Source organism: Salmo trutta, chromosome 24, assembly GCF_901001165.1.
Source record: "Salmo trutta chromosome 24, fSalTru1.1, whole genome shotgun sequence".
NCBI classification, from domain to species: domain Eukaryota; kingdom Metazoa; phylum Chordata; class Actinopteri; order Salmoniformes; family Salmonidae; genus Salmo; species Salmo trutta.
The window spans coordinates 29,253,638-29,278,858 of NC_042980.1; the positions used below are offsets into that span (position 1 = coordinate 29,253,638).

A 25,221-nucleotide genomic window follows, 5' to 3' on the forward strand; every position below is an offset into this window, starting at 1 on the left:
AACAAGCTATGATAAATACCGGAGTTTTGATGTAGGTACACCCTACTAGCATTCGATAATTCTACCTAGTGAAAAAAACAAGTATGGAGTCAAGTATCGATATAATATCATCCAAAATAATACTGTGATAGGTTACTGTATAGTTTCCCCCTCCCCCCATCACTAAACATCATGTGGTCAACTGGATCCAATACATCTTGACAGGTTCAGATAGAGCTTTACAGTGCACCATTCAACAAGTATGCTCAAACATTACTATCAGTACAGGTCAGTACAGGTCTACTAAGCTGAGTTATCACATAGGTGCTCTGCTAGGCGCATGCATGGTCTGATAGAGATCAATGGAGAGGTGTCTGATTGAAAGTGCAGGCTGATCCGCACAGCGGTCACTACAAAGGTGTTTGTAAGAAAAACAAGAGCAGCAGGTATGACTAATGTGGCGTGATACCTGGTATTAGCAGGACTAACACTCCGAAAACACAAACGCATGATGCACTGCTCAAAGACCTGTTGAACACACACAGCGCTCAAAGAGAAAGACCTGGGGCGGAAAAGCTGGCAATTCTTACATGAACCATGAAGAGAGGAGGGGCAACAGAGAGAGGGAAGACAGAAAAGTCAGACAGAAAGCAGAAAGAGAGAGGAGGACAGAGACAAAGAGAGAGGGGGACAGAAAGGGAGAAGGGGACAAACAGAAACCGAGAAAGCAGAGAGAGAGGGAGAGAGAGAGGGACAGAGAGATGGGGAAATTAACAGTCAGTCGTGCCTGCATCTGTAACAGTGGTGTCCCTCCAGTCTGTCTTTGTGGAGCCACTGGGCTGTTGATGAGAAGTGACACGAGGGGGGTGGTGATGTGAGAGGCCTTTACTATAGCCTAGAACCAACTGCTGCTCCCCTCCACATGCAACCACCAACACGGCTAGGCCACATCAATGTGTGTGTGGTATGAACTGGGGCTTATCCACAGAGACAAATGGTAGATCTGTCCGATTTGGGGCGATGGGAGATAAAGAGGTGACAATGACGCTAGAGGGAAGAGGAGGAGAGGGAAAGGGGGGGGGGGATCTATACATTGGCCTAGAATACATTGGCCTAGAACTCCAGACGGCTAGCCAAACCAGAACATTACTTCCACTTTCCACTGTAGCAGCTGAGGGGATTGGGAGGGCTAAGCTGAGTTGGATGTATAATACTGCACACTCATCAAGTGTTAGGGGTCAGTCACATGTTATAGTGCATTAAATGGACCCCCTGCGTGATAGCTTAATCAAACAGGATTGGTCGGCGCTTCCACACTATTAGCCTGGGGACACACACACACACACACACACACACACACGAGACAGAAAGACAGACGGGGCAGATGGATGGTTTGTGATTGTAACTCCAGACCAGGCCTTCACACTACCTGCTGGTTTGAACCAGATAATAGATCATAATCCATAATCTATTATGTACCAATTGTTTTTCTTTTCTGGGAAATTAGACTGGATAAGTCTAGATAAAAATGCATAAAAACAATCATACAGTATTCATGTGAAGTAACCAAGTACAGGTCCTCATCAATATACTGTCATTATAAAACTAGATATCTAAATGAACAGTGTGTCAGTAATCAACAATGCCAAATTCAGCACATACAACCTCACACACAATTAGGCTGATTTTTTCACAAATAGGTATTTTGGCCAACCAGATCTGATGTGAAAAAAATATCAGAATTGGGTTGCCTGTGAGAACGCAGACATATTACCTGCCACAGTTAACAGAAGGGTTATGCTAAGGGCAGATGTGTACCATTCATGTAGAGCATGCCTGGACAATTATTTTCCATGGAGGGCCACATTAGAATATATTTTTGCCATCGTGGGCCAGAATCATATTACAGGATTATACATCATGTTTATGACTGTGTTGACAGACATCTACTATAAATCACATCCAGATATGCTACTTATTTTACTTTTCTAACATGCACAGAAATAAACCTCTTCCATGTTCTCCTTTTGGTAGGTATTTTCATTATTAAACAGGCAATGAACTACACGGAGGGACAAGTACACTGTTCATTCAGCACCACGGACAGAACTCTTGTTAACGGGTATGCACAAAAACACAAGAAAGAGAGAACGCTCAAGATTACATTTAAACTACTCAATCAACTCTCTGATGGACATTGACTAGAGCAGTGAAGTCAGGTATAGTTTCTGACGTCACTATGTGCAGGATTGCTGAGAGGTGAGAGTCTGTAACGGATTATCTGTGCCTTGACGTGTTATATTCTGTTCACATACATAGGTTGACCCAAACATCTTCTGAGCATAACTCCTAATCTTTAGAACGTTTTGTTCATCCAGGGATGCATAGAACCTCGTCAGTGACATTGTTTGAATAGTTCTCCAATCACTGCATCAGACTGAAGATCGATAAGCTCAAGTTGCAGGTCAGTAGAAGCGTTATCCACATTGAAGGTGAAAGGAGAGGAAACCAACACCATGTCATTTCCAAAACTTTGAAATTCTCAAAATTCACCGTTCAAAGCACGCAGCAGCGATGTATGCTTCTCCCGCTGGTCATCTGATAGGGAACAGACTAGTCGTGTCAGGTGAGTGAGATTGTTGGCTTCTACTTGGTGGGTCAGGATGAGTCATTTTCCCTTGAAGGCTTTGACAAGGCTGTACATCTGATGTGCAAAAAGGACCTTCCCTTGTAGTTTGGAATTCAGTTCATTCATGAGGGCCATGATGTCCACAGTGAAGGCAAAATCAGCCAACCATTCTTTATCTTGCAGTTGAAGGAAATCCACATATTTCCTTTCATTTGTAAAAACTCAGCAATCTCCGACTTCAGGTCCCACACCCTTTTAAGCACCTTCCCCAAACTCAGCCATCTCATGTTTGTGTGGAAGGGGAGATCTGCATGACCCGACTGTCTCTTCCAACAGTGAGACAAACTGGCTGTGGTTTAAAGATTTTGCTCTTAAGAAGTTTACCACTTTAGTGACTGTATCCACAACATGGCTCATTTTCAGAACACATTTACAGAGCACCTCCTGATGAATAATGCAATGCAGGAAAATTATTTTCTGATCTGAGTTCAGCTCAGCTACTTGATGTATCCTTTTCAGAAGGCCAAAGTTTTATCCTGTCAAGTTTGGGCACCCTTCAGTGGTCACACTAGATAACTTTTCAAAACTCAGTCCCAGCTTTGCCACACACTTATTAACCTCCTCCAATAAATATTTCCTTGTGGTTGTGCTCTTCATTGAGTGCACTGAAGCAAGCTCCTCTGTAATTTAACAGTCTGGGGTTATGACTCGTAAGAAAATCAACAATTGCACCGTGTCACGTGCATCACTGCTCTCATCCAGGGCCAAGGAGAAATAGGAGAAATCCTTTACCTTGTCTTTCAACTGTTGTTCCATATTCTCTGCGATGTCCTCAACACGCCGTGTCATTGTTCGTCTTGACAGGGAAACATTTTCAAACAGCTCTTTTTTTGTCGGGGCAAAGTATTGCTGCAGAGTCAATAAAAAAATGATTTAATGAATTCGCCCTCAACGAATAGCTTGCTATGTTTATCAATTTTGTGGGACAGTACATAGCTAGCTCTTATGCAACTGAGAAAGCAACTCTTTCGATGCCCTCTGCTCAGAAGACATTCCTATATTTCTCTGCATGCTTTGTCTGGAAGTGTCAGGACAAGTTGTAGTCTTTCAAGAAAGCAATGCTCTCTTGCACACTAAGTACACAGCTTTACCTGATACCTCAACAAATAAATATTTCAATATCCACTCTTGGCTGGAACACCCTACATTCATTGTCTACTTTCCTTTCCTTTGAAAAACTCATTTTTGCACAATTTCTAGCTAGCTACTATTTGTAACTGTGACGTGTGTCAGCCTGTCAGTCACTGTCTGTCCCCGTGCATTTATTTATATATTTATATTGTGCCTTCGAAATAAAAGTCCCACAAGCGGTGGGAGTTAAATCATGACAAAGGTGAGTATTCATTGGGCTTTTAATTTGAATAACAAATACATTCTTCAAAACTTTACAAGCCAAATTCTTTGTGACCGGAGCATGATTACGCATACCGCCCCCGGGCCGGCCTTTGCCCATGCCTGACGTAGAGTGTAAACCAGCCACCTGCTTTTAAATGCATTGGACAGGCTGTGTGTTTGTGCTTTTTCCAAAGATTCTTTGGAACTAGAGCAAACACAAACGTGTCAAGTGTACTATAAGTTGGGGACATTGTGTTCTTGTGGACTGTTGCTCTATTAGAGGGGAGTGTGTTCATGCATGCATGCATGCGTGTCTGTGGATGCATTTGTGTGATGTGCTCTGTACTCCTGTGCAGCTCATGTTCTACTGAGCAGCTTTTACCTGGCATCGGCAAGGATACTTCAGAACACAAAACTGCAATAAAACACACAACCCATCCCCCACTGACATACACAAGAGAGAAAGAATAGTGTGTGAAGTGAGTTAAGTACACAGACTGTAGTCAGAACTGTGTGATATTTCAGAAAAGCAAGGCCAAACCTCCCCATACATAATGTTTGTGTTTATCTCTAACCTCTTCAAATAGAACATCCCCATTCTAATCCCAATTCTCCACAATATAGCCTCTCTGTGTCCGAACTAAGGGATTTAATTTGTATGTAGTTCTATCCTTGAGCTGTTCTGGTCTATTAATGTTCTGTATGACGTCATGTTTCATGTTTAGTCTGGACCCCAGGATGAGTAGCTGCTGCTATCACAACAGCTCATGGAGATCCCCAAAAATAACACTTACTACACTACCAGATTTACGGCTCATCAAACTCCCCCTGCCCTCCCACCCTTCCCCCCTCCATCCCTCTCTTCATCTGTCCATCTGTCTGGTCTAGCATATCAAATTGGGTGTCAAATGAAAGCTAAGAGTATAGATTTTTGGGAAATTAAGGCATATACATTTTTTAACCCTTTCCCCATCAAAAATGAGGCATAAGTAAAGGCTTTGATTTCTGGATAAACATGGAAAAGGGGTTTTAGAAAACATCTACCAGAAAAAGCTATCAGAAATGCATCAAAACAATAATGTTCACAGAATATCAACACATATATAGTTAAATTGATTGCCGCCTTTAAGAAATATTGCCTTGTAATTCCGTTACCAAAACCCTGCATATCTTCAAGATATTTTCTAATTTCTCACTCATGAGGGAGGATAATGAAAGTTCAGAGTAACAAATAATGAAAGACCTACCAATCATAGTGATTTTACTGATATCAATTTTATTCATGAATTATTAAGTGATTAAAACGCATAACTCCGTTACCAATTTGGGAATGGAATTACCCAAAAAACCAAATGGAATTACTGCAACTAAATTGGCTACAATGGGAAATCATAAGTCACAAACCACAGTTGGGTCACCTACTAATGTCCTCCCTTCTACTGGCATGCTGTTATGTTCCGCTCATAGCGGTTCTCTTACTCTTTCTGTTGTCTGGTTGTCAAACCAAGAGAGTTAAAACAGTCTGGACAACCCCTCCCTCTCACTCTCCAGTGAATATCACCTCTTCCCAGCTCTTACTGACACCTACCCATGAGCCCACTATTTCCATTCACTGTGACCAGTATCCACACCCGCTGAGCACTGACCAACACCGGACATCCATGGACGTTGAAAAGTAGTTGAAATATGGTCACTCCACCCTGGCCTTGATGTTAACATCCACAGACGAACCTGACTGGACCAAATCTGAACCCATCATAGAATTATGTTTCACACGTTTGGATAGCACAGTACATTACAGTACAATGAGTAGAGCACAGTACAATACTACAGTAAAACATAGTACAATACTGTACAGAAAAGTAGAAGAGTACAGTATATTGTACTGTACTGAACTCTACCCTACTCTGCTGTATTGTACTGCACTGTAGTCTACTGTGATGTCCAGATTTGTGAAACATGAAAATGACATTCATATCCATAATTATGCATTTCTGTGTAGTAGAGATCAGGGATCCATGATGTAATTCCGTTGCCATAATTCCATTACAAGGTGTAAATCCACTTCACTTACAGTAGTTCAATAACCAAAAGAGATTTCTTTAAACTCAAGGTGCCATGTCATAGCTGACATCCCATTCTTTCTGCAGACATCTATAAATCTTAATTCGGAGCAGATATTTAACAGTCTTTGAAAAACGTGGTTGCATAAAAAAACCTGAGGGGGATTTTACCGTAATTCCGTTTCCAAAGATTGCATCTGTACATTTCTTGCACTAAATTCATTTTTGTACATTTTTCAGTAGAACTTGTTAAACGTAGTCCTTGTGCATAGATTTGTATGGTTTGTTAAACTTCGATAATGTTTTTTGTGTGACATACATTTTAAAGTGAATGAGTCAAAGCGTAATTCCTTTACCGTGGAATTGCCCTGCTCTGTCCTACTTCTGACTGGAACAGTAGTGGAAAACCGGTACAATCTGGTTTGGATGAAGAGAGAGAGAGAGAGGACAGCCAAATAGCTTTCCAACCTACAGCTCCATGACACAGCAGAGAGCTGAGGGTAGAGGGTATAGAGAGGACATAAGATGGCAGTGGGCAGCCACAATCACCCAGCCCTGCCCATCCATGCCCTCTCACAGAGACACATTAACTATGTGGCTCAGTGATATACCAACTTATCATTCGCTCTATCAGACTTGAATACTCATGTACACAGAGAAAACAAAGGTAGGCTACTACCAAGAGACACAAACAAGCCTAACGGAGCCCCGAAATTCTTCTGAGCCAGAGGGTCTCAATATGGCTTTTCCTCACCGGTTCTCTGAAATGCCACAGTAAAGCCTAATAATAAGTATCCAAAAAAGTGACACTTCACTGTAGTCACTCTCCAGGTTATTTTTCTATTGCCTACACTATGCGTGCTCTACCCTCTTGGTTAAAGTGGATGTAAGATTTTCTTATGGCATGCATAACCAACGCAGACATACAGTGCCTTCGCAAAGTAGTCACACCCCTTGACTTTCTCCACATTTTGTTACGTTACAGCCTTATTCTAAAATGGATTAAATTTAAAAAAATTTAAAACTCTGCAATCTACACACAATACCCCATAATGACAAAGCGAAAACAGATTTTTAGAAACGTTTGCAAATTTAATACAAATAAAAAACAGAAATACCTTATTTACGTAACTATTAAGGCCCTTTGCACTATTAAGGCACATAACATGTCTATATAATGATCTCACAGTTGACCGTGCATGTCAGAGCAAAAACCAAGCCATGAGGTCGAAGGAATTGACTGTATAGCTCCAAGACATGATTGTGTCTAGGCACAGATCTGGGGAAGGATACCAACAAATTTCTGCCTCATTGAAGGTGCCTAAGAGCAAACGGTGAAAAAGGGCCTTGGTCCTTTTTCAAGGGAGGTGACCAAGGGAGGTGACCAAGAACCCGATGGTCACTCTGACAGAGCTCCACTGTGGAGATGGGAGACCCTTCCAGAAGGACAACCATCTCTGCAGCACTGCACCAACCAGGCCTTTATGGTAGAGTGGCCAGACAGAAGCCACTCTTCAGTAAAATGCACATGACAGCCTGCTTGGAGTTTGGCAAAAGGCACCTAAAGACTCTCAGACCATGAGAAACAAGATTCTCTGGTCTGATGAAACCAAGATTGAACTCTTTGGCCTGAATGTCAAGCATAACGTCTGGAGGAAACCTGGCACCATCCCTATGGTGAAGCATGGTGGTGGCAGCATCATGCTGTGGGGATCCTTGATGAAAACATGCTCCAGAGCGCTCAAGACCTCAGACTGGGGCCGAAGGTTCACCTTCCAACATGACAACGACCCTAAGCACGCCGCCAAATCAACGCAGGAGTGGCTTCAGGACAAGTCTCTGAATGTCCTTGACTGGCTCAGCCAAAGCCCTGACCTGAACCAGATCAAACATCTCTGGAGAGACCTGAAAATAGTTGTGCAAGCAACACTCAACATCCAACCTGACAGAGCTTAACCTCTCTAGGCAAAAGGACCATTTGTGATGTTTCTGGGACATATTGGCGTGCCAACAGAAGAAGATATCAAAAAGGTAAGGCATGAATTATATCGTTATTTCTGACTTTTGTGTCGCCACCTGCCTGGTTGAAAATGATTGTTATGCATTTGTATGATGGGGCTCTGCAGAGAAGAATGGGAGAAACTCCAAATACAGGTGTGCCAAGCTTGTAGCGTCATACCCAAGAAGACTCGAGGCTACCTAAAGGTGCTTCAACAAAGTACTGAGAAAAAGGTCTGAATACTTGTGTGATATTTCAGTTAATTTTGGACACATTTGCATTATGGGGTATTGTGCGTAGATTGAGGGAAAAAACAATTTAATCAATTTTAGAATAAGGCTGCAACGTAACAAAATGTGGAAAAAGTCACGAGGTCTGAATACTTTCCGAATGCACTGTATGATGGGATTTTTATTGGCCTTGTGGGCATGTCCAATGCACTTGTACATGTGGCTTGTCATTTCTATACTGAAACAGGATTAACAAATCCTCACACATTGTTTACATTTTGTTGAGATGTTTCCTCCATTATAAATGATACAATTAGATATAGGAACAGCACTCACATCTGAGAACTTGTGTGGAAAATAATTTGCTGATACTAGCAAGATCACTGGGTTTTTGTTTTTTTATCAGACAATTAACGAGGCTAACCATGTTGAAGGACGACAGCTACTGTACATGCCGACATGAAATGGATTAGTGCAAGCCCCACCCTTGTAATGAAGGTAGGCTCAGGAGAGAGACATCACTATCATGAGGGTGTGCAGAATGGAATATTTTAAGGTTAATTTGCAATTTGTTTGCTTCATGTTATATATCATCCTGGTCTAATTAATATGCAGTTCACAATTATTACCACAAGGTGTCAGCGCTAGCATTTGTAAACAAACCACTGGCTAGGTCTCATAACGTGAGGTTGATAATACATGCCTAGCACAAGCTAGCAGTTCATTAAAATTACAGTATGTTTGTTGAAACTAAGTGGGCAATACACCTGGGTAAAATATAGTTGCGTTTTGGAGGAAGCAAACAAAGACCTAGGAGAGAGACTGGTGACGGGGGGGAGGTTGATTGTACTGCTGCTAGCCAACTTTTGATGTAAACAATTAGTTATTTTGTTGGCTGTCGTGAGGGAACTTCATCTATCTAGCTGAATAACCAGGTTAAGCTCAGCTTTCTATACCGTCACATCACGCTAGCTATGTGGTTATTCCTGTGCTAGCCAAATGTAGCCAACACCACCAGAGATAAAACAGGAAATAAACATTGATCATTTTGTTTAGTAGATCTGATAGCAACAAGTCAGTGTGTGAATATAACTCGCTTGTTCAGTTTTTTGGTTGGCTCAAGAAATATGAACTTGTCATTTTGTGCTAGCAAGCCAACAAACTAGCAAGCTAGAAATGATGGGGTGCCGCAGCACCGAATGTTTACTGGGGAACCTCTTGGTTGTGCGTGCATATAGAACTTGCTATTGTTTTGACAGTTGAAAAGGTCTTCATAATAATAGTTCTCCCTGAACGAGCCGACTGAAGCTCCTGATTACATGCTCCAATACACCCAGTCTCCATAAGTCTGTCAGGCCAGAATATAGGAGAAATTACATCATTTACACATTAAATGATGAACACAGAGCAGTCACTGCTCACTCTCAAATCCTCCTGTGTTCACTGTGTGAGAAACTGGACCTGTAGAAAACCTAAAACGCAGGTGGAAGAGTGAAAATTGGTACACTACACCCGCAATAACATCTGCTAAACACGTCTATGTGGCCAATACAATTTGATTTGATTAACACTTGAATATTGACTTAAAGAGATGAGTTTTGTTGATCTGTAATCTGCAGTTCATTCTGGGAGGCCGTCAATCTTAAACCCTGGCCTGTAGAACTATAGGATCTTACCCATTCCTTCCTTCCTCCGTGTGTGCGTTGTATCTTATTAGATGTCCAGAGAGAGAGAGAGAGAGAGAGAGAGAGAGAGAGGGAGGAAGAAGTGAGTGGATTAACTAGAGACTGCGTCAGGCCAAAAGGCAGTGACGACGGAGGGCTAACATAAGAAGTGCGTGATCCCACACACACACGGCTCAGTGGCTGCAGCGCCATACATGGACTACGGAAGTTTACATACACTTAGGTTGGAGTCATTAAAACCTCTTCGGGATAGGGGGCAGTATTTTCACGGCCGGATGAAAAACGAACCCAAATTAAACTGCCTGCAACTCGGGCCCAGGAGGTAGGATATGCATATTATTAGTAGATTTGGATAGAAAACACACGTTTCTAAAACTGTTTGAATGATGTCTGTGAGTATAACAGAACTCATATGGCAGGCAAAAACCTGAGAAAAATCCAACCAAGAAGTGGGAAATCTGAGGTTGTAGCTATTTCAAGTGATTGCCTTTACAGTATACAGTGACTATGGGTTCATTTTGCACTTCCTAAAGCTCCCACTAGACGTCAACAGTCTTTAGAACCTTGTTTGAGGATTCTATGGTGAAGTTGATGGGAATAACAGCCCAAGGAAGTAGGTGTCCCATTATAAGGCATGGTTACAGTCACGCGCAAGGACTTGGGAGCGAGCTGAGTTCATATTCACTCCTAAAGAGAATGGATAGGTCCGGTTGGAATTTTATTGAAGATATATGTTAAAAACAACCTAAAGATTGATTCTATACATCGTTTGACATGTTTCTACAAACTGTAGTATAATTTTTGTCTGGACTAAGTAAGCACGCGTTATGGGTTTGGATAGTGAACCTAACGCGCAAACAAAATGGATGTATTTGGACATAAACATGAACTTTATCGAACATTTATTGTGGAGCTGGGTTCCTGGGAGTGCCTTCTGATGAAGATAATCAAAGGTAAGTGAATATTTATAATGTAATTTCTTAGTTTTATTGATTCCACGATGGCGGGTTTCTGTTTGCTAGTTGTTGGTGTCTTCTGGGCTGTACTCAGATTATTGCAAATTGTTCTTTCGCCGTGAACCTTTTTTGAAATCTGACAAAGCGGTAGCATTTAGGAGAAGTCCATCTATAATTCTGTGCATAACAATTGTATATTGATCAAAGTTTACGATGAGTATTTCTGTAATATGTGTGCTCATTCACCAAGAGGTTTGGAGGGAAAACATTTCTGGACATTACGTGCCAATGTAAAATGGGGTTTTTGGATATAAATATGAACTTTATCGAGCAAAACATACATGTATTGTGTAACATGAAGTCCTATGAGTGCCATCTGATGAACATCAAAGGTTAGTGAATATTTTAGCTGTACTTTTGGTTTTTGTGATGCATCTAGTTGCTTGAAAAATGGCTGTGTGGTTTTTCTTGTGAAGTTTATGTCCTAACATAATAAAATTTTATGCTTTCGCCGTAAAGCCATTTTGAAATCGGACAATGTGGTTGGATTAACGAGAGTCATCTTAAAAATGGTGTAAAATAGTTGATTGTTTGAGAAAATGGAATGAGATTTTAGCTGTTTTGAATTTGGCGCTCTGATTTCCCACTGGCTGTTGTCAAAATCAATCCCGTTAACGGGATCCTATCTCGAAGGGGTCCTCAACAGGTTAACCTCTCTAGGGTAGGGGGCAGTATTTTCACCGCCGGATGAAAAACGTACCCAAATTAAACGGCCTACTACTCAGAATATGCATATTATTAGTAGATTTGGATAGAAAACACTCTGAAGTTTCTAAAACTGTTTGAATGATGTCTGTGAGTATAACAGAACTCATATGGCAGGCAAAAACCTGAGAAAAATCTAACCAGGAAGTGAGAATTCTGGTGCTTGTAGTCCTTTCAAGTTATTGCCTATCGAACACACAGTGACTTAGGGTTCATTTTAGAAAGTTGTTTGAGACGTCTATGATGAACAGAGAGCGAACAGAGGAAGTTGGAAGTTGTTGACTCAGGAAAGTGCTGGCGTTCATTGGCACGCGTTCAGGTGAGAGTTAGCTGTGTTCCAAAACGTTTTTCAAGACATTGCAATCGTCCGGTTGGAATATTATTGAAGTTCTAAGTGATAAAGGCCCTAAAGATTGATGCTATACAACGTTTGACATGTTTGAACGAACGTAAATATAACTAACTGAACGCGCTAACAACAAGGAGCTATTTGGACATAAATAATGGACTTTATCGAACAAAGCAACATTTATTGTGGACCTGGGATTCCTGGAAGTGCCTACTGATGAAGATCATCAAAGGTAAGTGAATATTTCTAATGCTATTTATGATTTTAGATGACTCAAATGGTGGGTATCTGTATTGCCTGGTGTATTTTTCTGAGCGCAGTACTCAGATTATTGCAAAGTGTGCTTTCCTCATGAAGCTTTTTTGAATTCTGTCACAGCGTTTGCATAAAGGAGATGTTCATCTATAATTCTTTGAATAACAGTTTAATATTTTATCAACGTTTATGGTGAGTATTTTTGTAAATTGTTGTGCTGTTTCACCGCAAGTATTGGAGGCAAAATATTTTCTGAACATCATGCGCCAATGTAAAATGGGGTTTATGGATATAAATATGAACTTTATCGAACAAAAAATGCATGTATTGTGTAACATGATGTCCTAGGAATGTCATCTGATGAAGATCGTCAAAGGTTAGTGCATCATTTTAGCTGGTTTTCGTGACGCCTGTCCTTGCTAGGAAAATGGCTGTGTGCTTTTTATTGTGGTGGAACTGTCCTAACATAATCTAACTTTATGCTTTCGCCATACAGAATATTTGAAATAGGACTGTGGTTACATGAAGGAAACGTGTACCTTTAAAATTGTGTAAAATAGTCCTTTGTTTGAGAACTTTGAATTATGACATTTTGTGGTTTTGAATTTGGCGCTCTGATTTTTCACTGGCTGTTGAATAGTGTGAACCGCTAGCGTCCCACCTGCCCAAGAGAGGTTAAGTGTATGTAAACTTCTGACCCACTGGGAATGTGATGAAAGAAATAAAAGCTGAAATAAATCACTCTACTATTATTCTGATGAGTTGCTATGCGCATATGAGTGTGTTTATATTATGATATTAAGAAAGCAGAGGCCAGAGGGACAGAGGAAAAAGAGAATATCAAAGGAAGAAAAAGCCAGAGGGATGGAGCGAGAGAGAGTAGCTGTGGTGCATGGGTGGAAGCGACCGGTTTGAACCGGTCAGCTGTGACTCTTACTGAGTGTCGATAGGACAGCCCCTTTTACACCAATGCATCCCTGCAGGACAGTTAGAATGCTTTAGCCAGAGAATGCTTTAGCAGAATGCTTTAGCCTGCAGTAGTAAGTAAATACATGGGGCCTGGGGCCATTTGGGGTCCACCAACTGATGCCATTACTGGTCAACGCTGTCAAGTGGTCAAAGTGAAGTCTTAAATTAACATTTAACACACGTCACAGTTTTATGCAATGGCAGAGGAAGAGAACTCTTACCTACAGATGGGTAGCGAAAGGGCAGGTCAGGAGAGAACATGGAAAAAAGAGAGGGAGACAAACAGATTAACATATAGTACACAGATCTACAATTGTGCGACTGTGCCACAAGTCACTTCTGAACAACGAAATTATGCCGAGACTCTGATTTTTCACTTTAAAAAGGTATGCCAAACAAAAAAACATTGATTTCAAAGTCTAACAAATCATACAACTCTATTAACAAGGACTACTTTGAACAATTTCTACAGAAAATTTCACAAAAACACATTTACTGGAAGAATGACGGTAAAATCTGTTTCATTCTGTTACCAAATGTATATCTGCATAGTTATTCATGTAAATGTCTTTTTGTAAAATGTTCATTGAAAATTGTTAAAAGTATTCCTTGTGCATAGAGTTGTATGGTTTGTTAAACGTTGAAATCAATGGTTTTGTTGGTATACATTTTAAAGTGAAAAATCTGAGTTTCAGTGTAATACCATTGCCATGGAAGTTCCCTTAGGTTTACAGTAAATATGTCTGTATAATACACAGGCAAATAGTGTGTATGTGTTGATGTATGAGGGGTTTCATGTTAGGCAAGGGCAGGACCAGTGACTAGGCCAAAGGGGAGGGTAGAGCAAAACAAATAATGGCTGTTCCTGTGTGTAGGCTACACACCCTTACACCACAGAAAAGCACTTTCTAATAAAATGCCCATATAGTATATATGCCACCTGTGAGTCACCCCACTCATGCACACACCCTCTTGCTCTCGTTCTTTCTCTAGTCCCTAAGCCTGCTGACTCATTCAACCCAGAGCCATAGGGCCTATCCTCACTCTACATCATTACTATAAATAGGCATACATTGTGTTCCATACATTCAGAGGCAGACTGAGGCCAGGGTGTGGTTTTGTCATGGTTAATCATCCTTAAAATCAATCAAAACAGTCACCTTGCAGGTGTTTCCCGGGCTCAAAGTGGGGCTAGGAGATATCGAATTAATCCGAATGCATGTTTTTGCACTATATTACATTTTACATTTTTACATAGTCATTTAGCAGACGCTCTTATCCAGAGCGACTTAAAGTAGTGAATACATTTCATTTTTCATTTCATGCATTTTTTTGTACTGGCCCCCCGTGGGAATCGAACCCACAACCCTGGTGTTGCACACACCATGCTCTACCAACTGAGCCACAGGGAAGGCCATATTCTAAAATGCCTGTATTGCAGAATCTAGGTTTTTTGTATTTTATTTTTTTATGTGCATTTATGTCCGCTTGTTCTCATGTCTTTTTGGTCTTGTCTCATTTGCTCTTTCTGTGCACCTTCCCATTTAAACCAGAGATCTGTATATAATGATGTCTCCGCCCTAACAATGGGAGTTGTCCCAAAGAAGGGGAAGGCATGCAACAAGCTTAGGTTCAAAATAAGCGCATCGAAATGCATTGGGCTTATTTTGGACAGATATCGACGAGAGTGAAACCTCTCGCTTCGCCTATTTCTCCCAAGCCCTTCCCTCTACCACTCACAACAACAAAGATGAAAGATCACTTCTTCCTCTCTGACAAACGGTTTCAACTCGCTATTTGCATTGGAGGTTTAGTCCAACAGAATCGGTTATATGGACACATTATTTGACTGTAAGAGAGGAGAAATTAACCTTTCGATCCCTACCCTGTTTATGTTTCAACTACTCAAATTTCGAGCAGAACAGACACTACTAAAACAGATCTACCAATGAACATTCATTCTGGAAAATGAATGCTTAGTTTGTCACGCGCACGTTAACTTCTTTGGGGTAGGGGGCAGTATTTTCACGTCCGGATGAAAAGTGTGCCCAGAGTAAACTGCCTGCTACTCAGACCCAGAAGCTAGGATATGCATATTTATTAGTAGATTTGGACAGAAAAATCTCTGAAGTTTCTAAAACTGTTTGAATGATGTCTGTGAGTATAACAGAACTCATATGGCAGGTGAAAACCTGAGAAAAATCCAACCAGGAAGTGGGAAATCTGAGATTTGTAGTTTTTCAAGTGATTGCCTATCCAATATACAGTGTAAATTTGGTCAGATTGCACTTCCTAAGGCTTCCACTAGATGTCAGTCTTTAGAACGTTGTTTCAGGCTTCTATTGTGAAAGGGGAGTGAATAAGACCAGTCACAGTAACTGCCTCAGCTGAAAGCCTTTAGTTGTTGATCGCGAGCTCCGTTTCCTTTCCTTTCTAAAGACAAAGGAATTGTCCGGTTGGAATATTATTGAAGATTTATGATAAAACATCCTAAAGATTGATTATATACATCGTTTGAGATGTTTCTACAAACTGTAATGGAACTTTTTTGACTTTCATCTGGACTTAGTGCCCACGCCTTTGTGCATTTGGAATAGTGAACTAAACGCACGAACAAAAAGGAGGTATTTGGACATAAAGATAAACTTTATCGAACAAAACAAACATTTGTGGAACTGGGATTCCTGGGAGTGCATTCCGATGAAGATCAAAGGTAAGTGAATATTTATAACACTATTTCTGACTTTTGTTGACAACATGGCAGGTATCTGTATGGCTTGTTTTGGTGGCTGAGTGCTGTACTCAGATTATCGCATGGTGTGCTTTCACCGTAAAGCTTTTTTGAAATCTGACACAGCGGTTGCATTAATCTTACATCTAGACGTTCCGCTAGCGGAACACCTGCTCCAATATCCAATGATGGGCGTGGCGCGAAATACAAAGTCCTCGAAAATCCGAAAACTTCCATTTTTCAAACATATGACTATTTTACACCATTTTAAAGACAACTCTCCTTTATCTAACCACACTGTCCGATTACAAAAAGGCTTTACATCGAAAGCAAAACATTAGATTATGTCAGCAGAGGACCCAGCCAGAAATAATCAGACACCCATTTTTCAAGCTAGCATATAATGTCACAAAAAACAAAACCACAGTTAAATGCAGCACTAACCTTTGATGATCTTCATCAGATGACACTCCTAGGACATTATGTTATACAATACATGTATGTTTTGTTCAATCAAGTTCATATTTATATCAAAAACCAGCTTTTTACATTAGCATGTGATGTTCAGAACTAGCATTCCCACCGAACACTTCTGGTGAATTTACTAAATTACTCACGATAAACGCTCACAAAAAACATAATTATTTTAAGAATTATAGATACAGAACTCCTTTATGCAATCGCAGTGTCCGATTTTAAAATAGCTTTTCGGTGAAAGCACATTTTGCAATATTCTGAGTAGATAGCCCGGCCATCATGGCTAGCTATTTTGACACCCACCAAGTTTGATACTCACCAAAATCAGATTTACTATAAGAAAAATTGGATTACCTTTGCTGTTCTTTGTCAGAATGCACTCCCAGGACTTCTACTTCATCACCCAATGTTGTTTTGGTTCCAAATAATCCATAGTTATATCCAAATAGCGGCGTTTTGTTTGTGCGTTCAAGACACTATCCGAAGGGTAACGCGCCCGGCGCGTTTCGTGACAAAAAAATTCAAAATATTCCATTACCGTACTTTGAAGCATGTCAAACGCTGTTTAAAATCAATTTTTATGCGATTTTTCTCGTAAAAAAGCAATAATATTCCGACCGGGAGTCGTTGTTTTGTTTAAAGACAGACTTTGGAGTGTTTTCTATCCAAAGCTAATAATTATATGCATATTCTAGTTTCTGGGCAGGAGTAATAATCTGATTAAATCGGGTATGTTTTTTTATCCGGCCGTGAAAATACTGCCCCCTATCCATAACAAGTTAAATGCAGTGTATTTGACCTTTACATTGTACAACAAAGCTTATTTAGAGATAATATATAGATATTTTTAAATCAAGATATATATCATGAATTGCCCACACGTTTCAAAAAATGTGAGATAATAGTTATAGACCATATCGCCCAGCACTAGATTAAAGTCCATGTGCTAGACTCTAAACCACTTCAATAGACCCCGTGGGGAATATTTACACAGTATAGGGCTACGTTTAGTCCTCTCTCTCTCTCTCCTCTTCCTCCAAACCCAGCAGACAAAACCTATCAGGGAGATTGTCCAGTGAGCAGTAGAGGGAGGAGGCTGATTAGAGGAGTGACACTGACAACTGGTGGACATCAGCGGTAACAGCATAGTTCACAGGTCTCAGATTTATGCAGCACAATGGTTGTCTAGCCAACATGAATTTGATCTCTAGCTAGCTATATGCCAGAAATAGCCTAGGGCCTTATGCTTACTAGATTACTGCCAATGATACAAATTGAGGTTTTAGAGGACAATGGCAAACAAAATAATGATATAGGGCCTATATTATAGGCAAGGGCCAGATTAGAAAAAGGTTATTTACAGGGGGGCCAGACATTTATTACTCTTCCTAAAATCAGTATAAAAACAATGGCAAACAATTATAATCTTATAAACTCACTTTTATTAAAATGTTGCTAAAAGTTCATTTTAAGTGCTTTAAGATTAGCCTAATTCAGTGCAACAAATTCTTTAAATAATGGAACACATTTCTGTTGAGGACAGACGTTCTGCTAGCGGAACCCCGTTCCGCCTGCGGAACACCTAGCCAACAGCCAATGGCATCGCACGGCGCGAAATACAAAACCAACTAAAATACCACAATTCAATTTCTCAAACAATCAACTATTTTACACCATTTTAAAGATAAGACTCTCGTTAATCTAACCACATTGCCCGATTTCAAAAAGGCTTTACAGCGATTTTTTTGTACTCTTCCCAGATGACCATTAACACTTGAGAAAATCCTGTATTGGGCAGGTTTTTATCTCAAGCTATCAGAGCAGATCACATGGAACACCTTTTCTGAACAATCACAATACATACATTTGGCACCTTCCCAAGTTCTCAGACATTAAATGGTCGATATATTGTGGTCTCAGGGACTCTGTATAATATTCTGGTGGTTCTGGCAAATATTTATGCCCCTAATATGGACGATATATAAAGTTCTTGAAAAATGTGGTGTCTATACTGCCTGATCTAAACACCCATCCAAGGCAAAGACTTCAACAGTGTGCTGGATCCATTTTTGTACCGCTCTTCTAATAATAAGAAAAGAATGTCCCTCTTCCTCCCTCTATCCAAATTATAGTGCATTCAGAAAGTATTCAGATCTCTTAACTTTTTCCAAATGTTGTTACGTTACAGCCTTATTCACATCAATCTACACACACCCCATAACGACAAAGCAAAGACAGGTTTTTAGAAATTGAAAAATCACATTTAAATAAGTATTCAGACCCTTTACTCAGTACTTTGTTGAAGCACCTTTGGCAGCGATTACAGCCTCTAGTCTTCTTGGGTATGACACCACAAGCTTGGCACATCTGTATTTTGGGAGTTTCTCCCATTCTTCTCTGCAGATCCTCTTAAGCTCTGTCAGGTTGGATGGGGAGCGTCACTGCACAGCTATTTTTAGGTCTCTCCAGAGATGTTTGATCGGGTTCAAGTCCGGGCTCTGGCTGGGTCACTCAAGGACATTCAGAGACTTGTCCCGAAGGCACTCCTGCGTTGTCTTGGCTGTGTGCTAAGGGTTGTTCTTCTGTTGGAAGGTGAACCTTCGCCCCAGTCTGAGGTCCTGAGCGCTCAGGCCAAAAGAGTTCAGTCTTAGTTTCATCAGACCAGAGAATATTGTTTCTCATGGTCAGAAATCTTTAGGTGCCTTTTGACAAAATCTAAGCGGGCTGTCACGTGCCTGTTACTGAGGAGTGGCTTCCGTCTGGCCACTCTACCATAAAGGCCTGATTGGTGGAGTGCTGCATAGATGGGAGAGCCTTCCAGAAGGACAACCATCTCCACAGAGGAACTGGAGCTCTGTTAGAATGACCTTTGGTTCTTGGTCACCCCCCAGACCAAGGCCCTTCTCCCCCGATTGCGCCGTTTGGCCAGCTCTAGGAAGAGTCTTGGTGGTTCTTCCATTTAAGAATGGAGTTCCAGTGTTCTTGGGGTCCTTCAATGCTTTTTTGGTACCCTGCCATAGATCTGTGCCTCAACACAATCCTGTCTCGGAGCTCTACGGACAATTCCTTCAACCTCATGGCTTGGCTTTTGCCCTGACATGCACTGTCAACTGTGGGACCTTCTATAGACAGGTGTGTGCCATTCCAAATCCTGTCCAATCAATTGAATTTACCACAGGTGGACTCCAATCAAGTTGTAGAAACATCAAGAATGACCAATGGAAACAGGATGAACCTGGGCTCAATTTCGAGCTCACAGCAAAGGGTCTGAATAGTTATTTTCATAAGGCATGTTATTTTTATAAATTTGCAAAAAATTCTCTAAACCCGTTTTCGCTTTGTCTTTATGGGGTATTGTAGATTGATGAGGAAAATGTTTTATTTAATCCATTTTAGAATAAGGCTGTAAAGTAACAAAATGTGGGAAAGTGAAGGGTCACAATACTTTCCGAATGCACTGTATATTGTCATTTTTAGAACAATTTGGTGTTTGATGCATGGTGGGCACTATTTCCCATAACAAGGCAATACTATTTTTTCCCCCTCATGTATACCATACCTTTTCACATATTGACAAAAAAAATGGTCACTTGTCAACCATGACAGCTTTGCGATATCTGACCATGCTCCTCCAGTTTACATTCCCTGGTAGAAAAAGCCCTAAGAAAGTCTGGTCCTTAACTCACTGAACAAAGTTTTGTTGATTTTATCACAGCTCAAATGGTCTTTTTTGGAAGTCAATAAGACTCCTGATATTTCTCTTCTATGGGAAATGTCTAAAGCTTTTATTCAAGTAGAGATAATCTCATACTCAGCCAACAAAAACAAGAAAACGAACAAAGGTGGCTGAGATTAAAGACTGTATTCAGCAAACTGATCATGAGTACTCCATCTCCCCCTCCCCTGACCTGTACAGAACTAGACTCTTTACAATTTGTAAGAAATCAAGTAAAACTAATTGTTTGACCTAATACCCCAGCTTCATATTGAAGCAGGGAAGATTTCAAATGATAGTCATGTGATCAATAATCTGTTGAAGAAATTTTACTTTGTTTTATATAAATCGCACTGAAGACTCTGGAGATTCCCTATTGACAGACGCTTTCCTCTGAAGTTTACCAATACGAAAGCTAAACGACAAAGTGAGAATGGATCTTGAAAAACCACTTACCACTTCAGAAATTTTACAACTCAGTCTTTAAAGAATGGCAAAGCACTAGGACCAGATGGGTTCTCAGCTGAATTTAAGACATTTGCTAAACAGCTACCGCTTTTAGCCTCAGCCTTCTCCCACTCCTTTAACACGAAATCTCTACCCCAGACTTTTTACCAAGCCACAAAAGAAATCATTCTAAAAGAAAGATAAGGATCCCCCCTCGAGTGTGCCTCCTAAAAGCCTATTTCACTTCCGATGTAGACTAAAATATTAGCTAAAGCCCTAGCACTTTGCCTTGAGACTTCTATAAATCAACCCTGATCAGACACTATTTTCTTAATTTGAGACGCCCGTTTAATATTATATATACACTCCACCCTCTGCAAACACAGAAATAGTTATTTTGATGGATGCAGATAAAGCATGACCATATAGAAGGTGATAATTTATTCAAAGCATTAAAAGGCTTTGGTTTTGGAGATGCATTTATTTCATGGGTTTAAATAATACACACATCTCCACTGGCTTCCGATTGAACAGCATATTTATTTTCTGAGTACTTTTCCTTCACAACGTTCCACTGGGAAGTGCTGTTTGATGTCTCCACTCCTTTTCTCTATTACCATAGAGCCACTAGCCATCGCTGTACGTAGCAGTGAGGTTGTGAAAGAGGTGATAAGAGGTCATCTCGAACACAAAATCTCACTTTATGCTGATGACATACTTTTATTTATCACCGATCGAATGTTACAGTTGGTAGGAAGTTTACATACACTTAGGCTGGAGTCATTAAAAATCGTTTTTCAACCACTCCACAAAATTCTTGTTTACAAACTATAGTTCTGGCAAGTCGGTTAGGACATCTTTCTGCAAGACACAAGTCATTTTTCACAGACAGATTATTTCACCTATAATTCACTGTATCACAATTCCAGTGGGTCAGAAGTTTACATACACTAACTTGACTGTGCCTTTAAACAGCATGGAAAATTCCAGAAAATGATGTCATGGCTTTACAAGCTTCTGATAGGCTAATTGACATCATTTGAGTCAATTGGAGGTGTACCTGTGGATGTATTTCAAGGCCTACCTTCAAACTCAGTGCCTCTTTGCTTGACATCATGGGCAAATCAAAAGAAAATCAGCCAAGACCTCAAAAAAATTGTAGATCTCCACAAGTCTGGTTCATCCTTGGGAGCAATTTCCAAACGCCTGAAGGTACCACGGTCATCTGTACAAACAATAGTACGCAAGTATAAACACCATGGGACCCCGCAGCCATCATACCGCTCAGGAAGGAGACGTGTTCTGTCTCCTAGAGATGAACGTACTTTGGTGCGAAAAGTGCAAGTCAATCCCAGAACAACAGCAAAGGACCTTGTGAAGACGCTGGAGGAAACAGGCACAAAAGTATCTATAGCCACAGTAAAACGAGACCTATAGGAAAAAGCCACTGCTCCAAAACCGCCATAAAAAAGCCAGACTACGGTTTGCAACTGCACATGGGGACAAAGATCGTACTTTTTGGAGAAATGTCCTCTGGTCTGATGAAACAAACATAGAACCGTTTGGCCATAATGACCAAAGGAGGAAAAAGGGGGGGAAAGGGGGACGTTTGCAAGCCGAAGAACACCATCCCAACTGTGAAGCACGGGGGTGGCAGCATCATGTTGAGGGCTTGCATTGCTGCAGGAGGGACTGGTGCACTTCACAAAATAGATGGCATCATGAGGAAAGGAAAATGATGTGGATATATTGAAGCAACATCTCAAGACATCAGTCAGGAAGTTAAAGCTTGGCCGCAAATGGGTCTTCCAAATGGACAATGACCCCAAGCATACTTCCAAAGTTGTGGCAAAATGGCTTAAGGATAACAAAGTCAAGGTATTGGAGTGGCCATCACAAAGCCCTGACCTCAATCCCATTGGAAAATTTGTGGGCAGAACTGAAAAAGCATGTGCGAGCAAGGAGGCCTACAAAACCTGACTCAGTTACACCAGCTGTCAGGAGGAAATGAGCCAAAATGCACCCAACTTATTGTGGGAAGCTTGTGGAAGGCTACCCAAAACGTTTGACCCAAGTTAAACAATTTAAAGGCAATGCTACCAAATACTAATTGAGTGTATGTAAACTTCCAACCCACTGGGAATGTGATGAAAGAAATAAAACCTGAAATAAATCATTCTCTCTACTATTATTCTGACATTTCACATTCTTAAAATAAAGTGGTGATCCTAACTGACCTAAGACAGGGAATGTTTAGTAGGATTAAATGTCTGGAATTGTGAAAAACTGAGTTGAAATGTATTTGGCTAAGGTGTATGTAAACTTCCGACTTCAACTGTATCCGCACCAATGGTTTTGAATACTCTTGAAATCTTGAGGAAAATATCTGTGTTTAAACTGAATCTGCATAAATGTGAAATGTTTTGTATTCTCCCACATGATGGATCCACCAGTTTGTCTACACTTCCATTCAAAAGAGTCACAAACAAATTCACATATCTGGGTGTTTCAGTTACCCCCCACTTTAAATACCTCCTATTGGCAAACTTTGCAAAGCTACAATAACATACATACAAACTGGTCTTTGAGCGCTGGTTGCTTCTCCCCTTTTGCTATCTGGAAGCATAAATACTGTGAAAATGTATGTCTTTCCAAGGTTTATTCAACTATTTCAATGTGTTCCAGTTTTTTCTTTCTAGATCAAGTTATTACCTCATTCATTTTACAGTTCTACAACTGGTCTGCCAACATCAGAAATAGTATGTACTGGGTTGAATCTCAGTTATTCAAGTCATCCCTCTTTGGTGTTGTTGAGTTCTGAGAATAGGAAATATACTTATTCATGTCACTGAGGGAGTGCTGAGGTTTAGAGGGTCTATAGTGTCTGCAACTAAGCTTGGAATGTGTTGAGTGCAGGGAAGCAATTACATGTGGCAGGCATTGATAAGCAGAGAGAGCTAAGGATTGGTGATGGAGGGGGGGGTTGAGGTCAGGTCAGGACACCTTAAGGGAGAAATAAAAGTTGATGGCCCGTATCACTAGTGTCCTGCCTAAAAGTAAAGAACGATGTTTGTACAGATGGGTAGGAGGAGACTCAGCCTATGAGGAACGGTTAAATATCAGTGCTTGTGTGAAAATGCTTTTGTCTAATGCAGCCCTATTGATCCTCTGGAAAGAATAAACTTGGTTAAGCTTTCATAATGTCCGTTGAGTGTTTCACTCAGAATTAGAAAGAACCCAACAGTGTAAATGGAAGAATCAGCCTGTAACACACTAATGTTCACCCTTACCTTTGCCGATATCCAGGTACACATCTAATCCCATCGTTAAACAACCTATGAGAATATGGATCCAATTTCGACAACATTTTCAGCTTCACTCTACACATGTTCCCATCACCATGTGAAGACAGAGCATTTGATGTATGGCAGAGGAAAGGTGTTCATGTATTCGATCTTTATCTGAACAATAATTTTGCCTCACTTGACAAACAAGTCAAAAACATTGATCTTCCTAGATGTATTTCGTTATCTTCAGGTACGCAACTTGTGAGTAGGACCTTCACTACCTTTCATTAACTCCCCCCAGCTTCACTATTAGATACTATTTTAATCCAGGGCCTGAAAAGAAAAAGGTGAAAACTGCAACAATATATGCCTCCATCTTATTGGTACAATCCTCCCCTGTTCCGAACATCAAAACAAAATGGGAAGATGATCTGAACAATGAATTCTCAGATGAGGAATGGAAGCCAGCATTGTTGAGAGGGTTCATGCATTGTCTATTTGTACTAGGCATGCACTTGTTCAGTTCAAGCTGCTACACCAAATCTATTGGACTAAGTCCAGGCTAAGTAAAAGGTATCCTAACCTAGACCCTCTATGTGACCGATGTAGAGAGGCTTCTGCAGCTCTTACTCATATGTTTTGGTCCCAAGATCATTACGTTTTGGTCCAGCGTTTTTGCAACAATATAACATTTTTGGAGTCAATGTATAACTGTGCCCTCTGGGGGCCCTTTTTGGTCTACCACCTACTGGGTTAATGGTGTCCAGACTAGGGGGTCGACCGATTATGATTTTTCGACGCCGATACCGATTATTGAAGGACCAAAAAGGCTGATACCGATTAATCGGACGATTATTTATATTTATATATATATATATATATATATATATATATATATATATATATATATATATATATATATATATATATATATTTTTTTTTTTTTTTTTAATTTTTTTTATATATTTGTAATAAATGACAATTACAAACACTGAATGAACAATGAACACTTATTTTAAATTAATATAATACATAAATAAATCTATTAGGTCTTAAATAATGAAACATGTTCAATTTGGTTTAAATAATGCAAAAACACAGTGTTGGAGAAGAAAGTAAAAGTGCAATATGTGCCATGTAAAAAAGCTAACGTTTAAGCTCCTTGCTCAGAACATATGAAAGCTGGTGGTTTCTTTTAACATGAGTCTTCAATATTCCCAGTTAAGAAGTTTTAGGTTGTAGTTATTATAGGACTATTTCTCTCTATACCATTTGTATTTCATAGACCTT

The 25,221-nt window shown here is 40.3% G+C and overlaps 1 protein-coding gene across 6 annotated transcripts in view; it reads right to left on the reverse strand.

Moving 5' to 3' along the window:
• The window catches only part of tsc22d1 (TSC22 domain family, member 1), a 64,238-nt gene that overhangs the window by 14,249 nt on the left and 24,768 nt on the right, over nt 1–25,221 (reverse strand). For 2 of the 6 annotated variants that reach the window (XM_029711751.1, XM_029711753.1), the window contains one exon: nt 9,972–10,004. The exons of 1 other annotated variant lie outside the window; for it this stretch is intronic. In XM_029711751.1, the coding sequence (XP_029567611.1) occupies nt 9,972–10,004 (33 nt within the window). 3 more of the 6 variants (XM_029711754.1, XM_029711755.1, XM_029711756.1) reach the window with 3 other exon arrangements.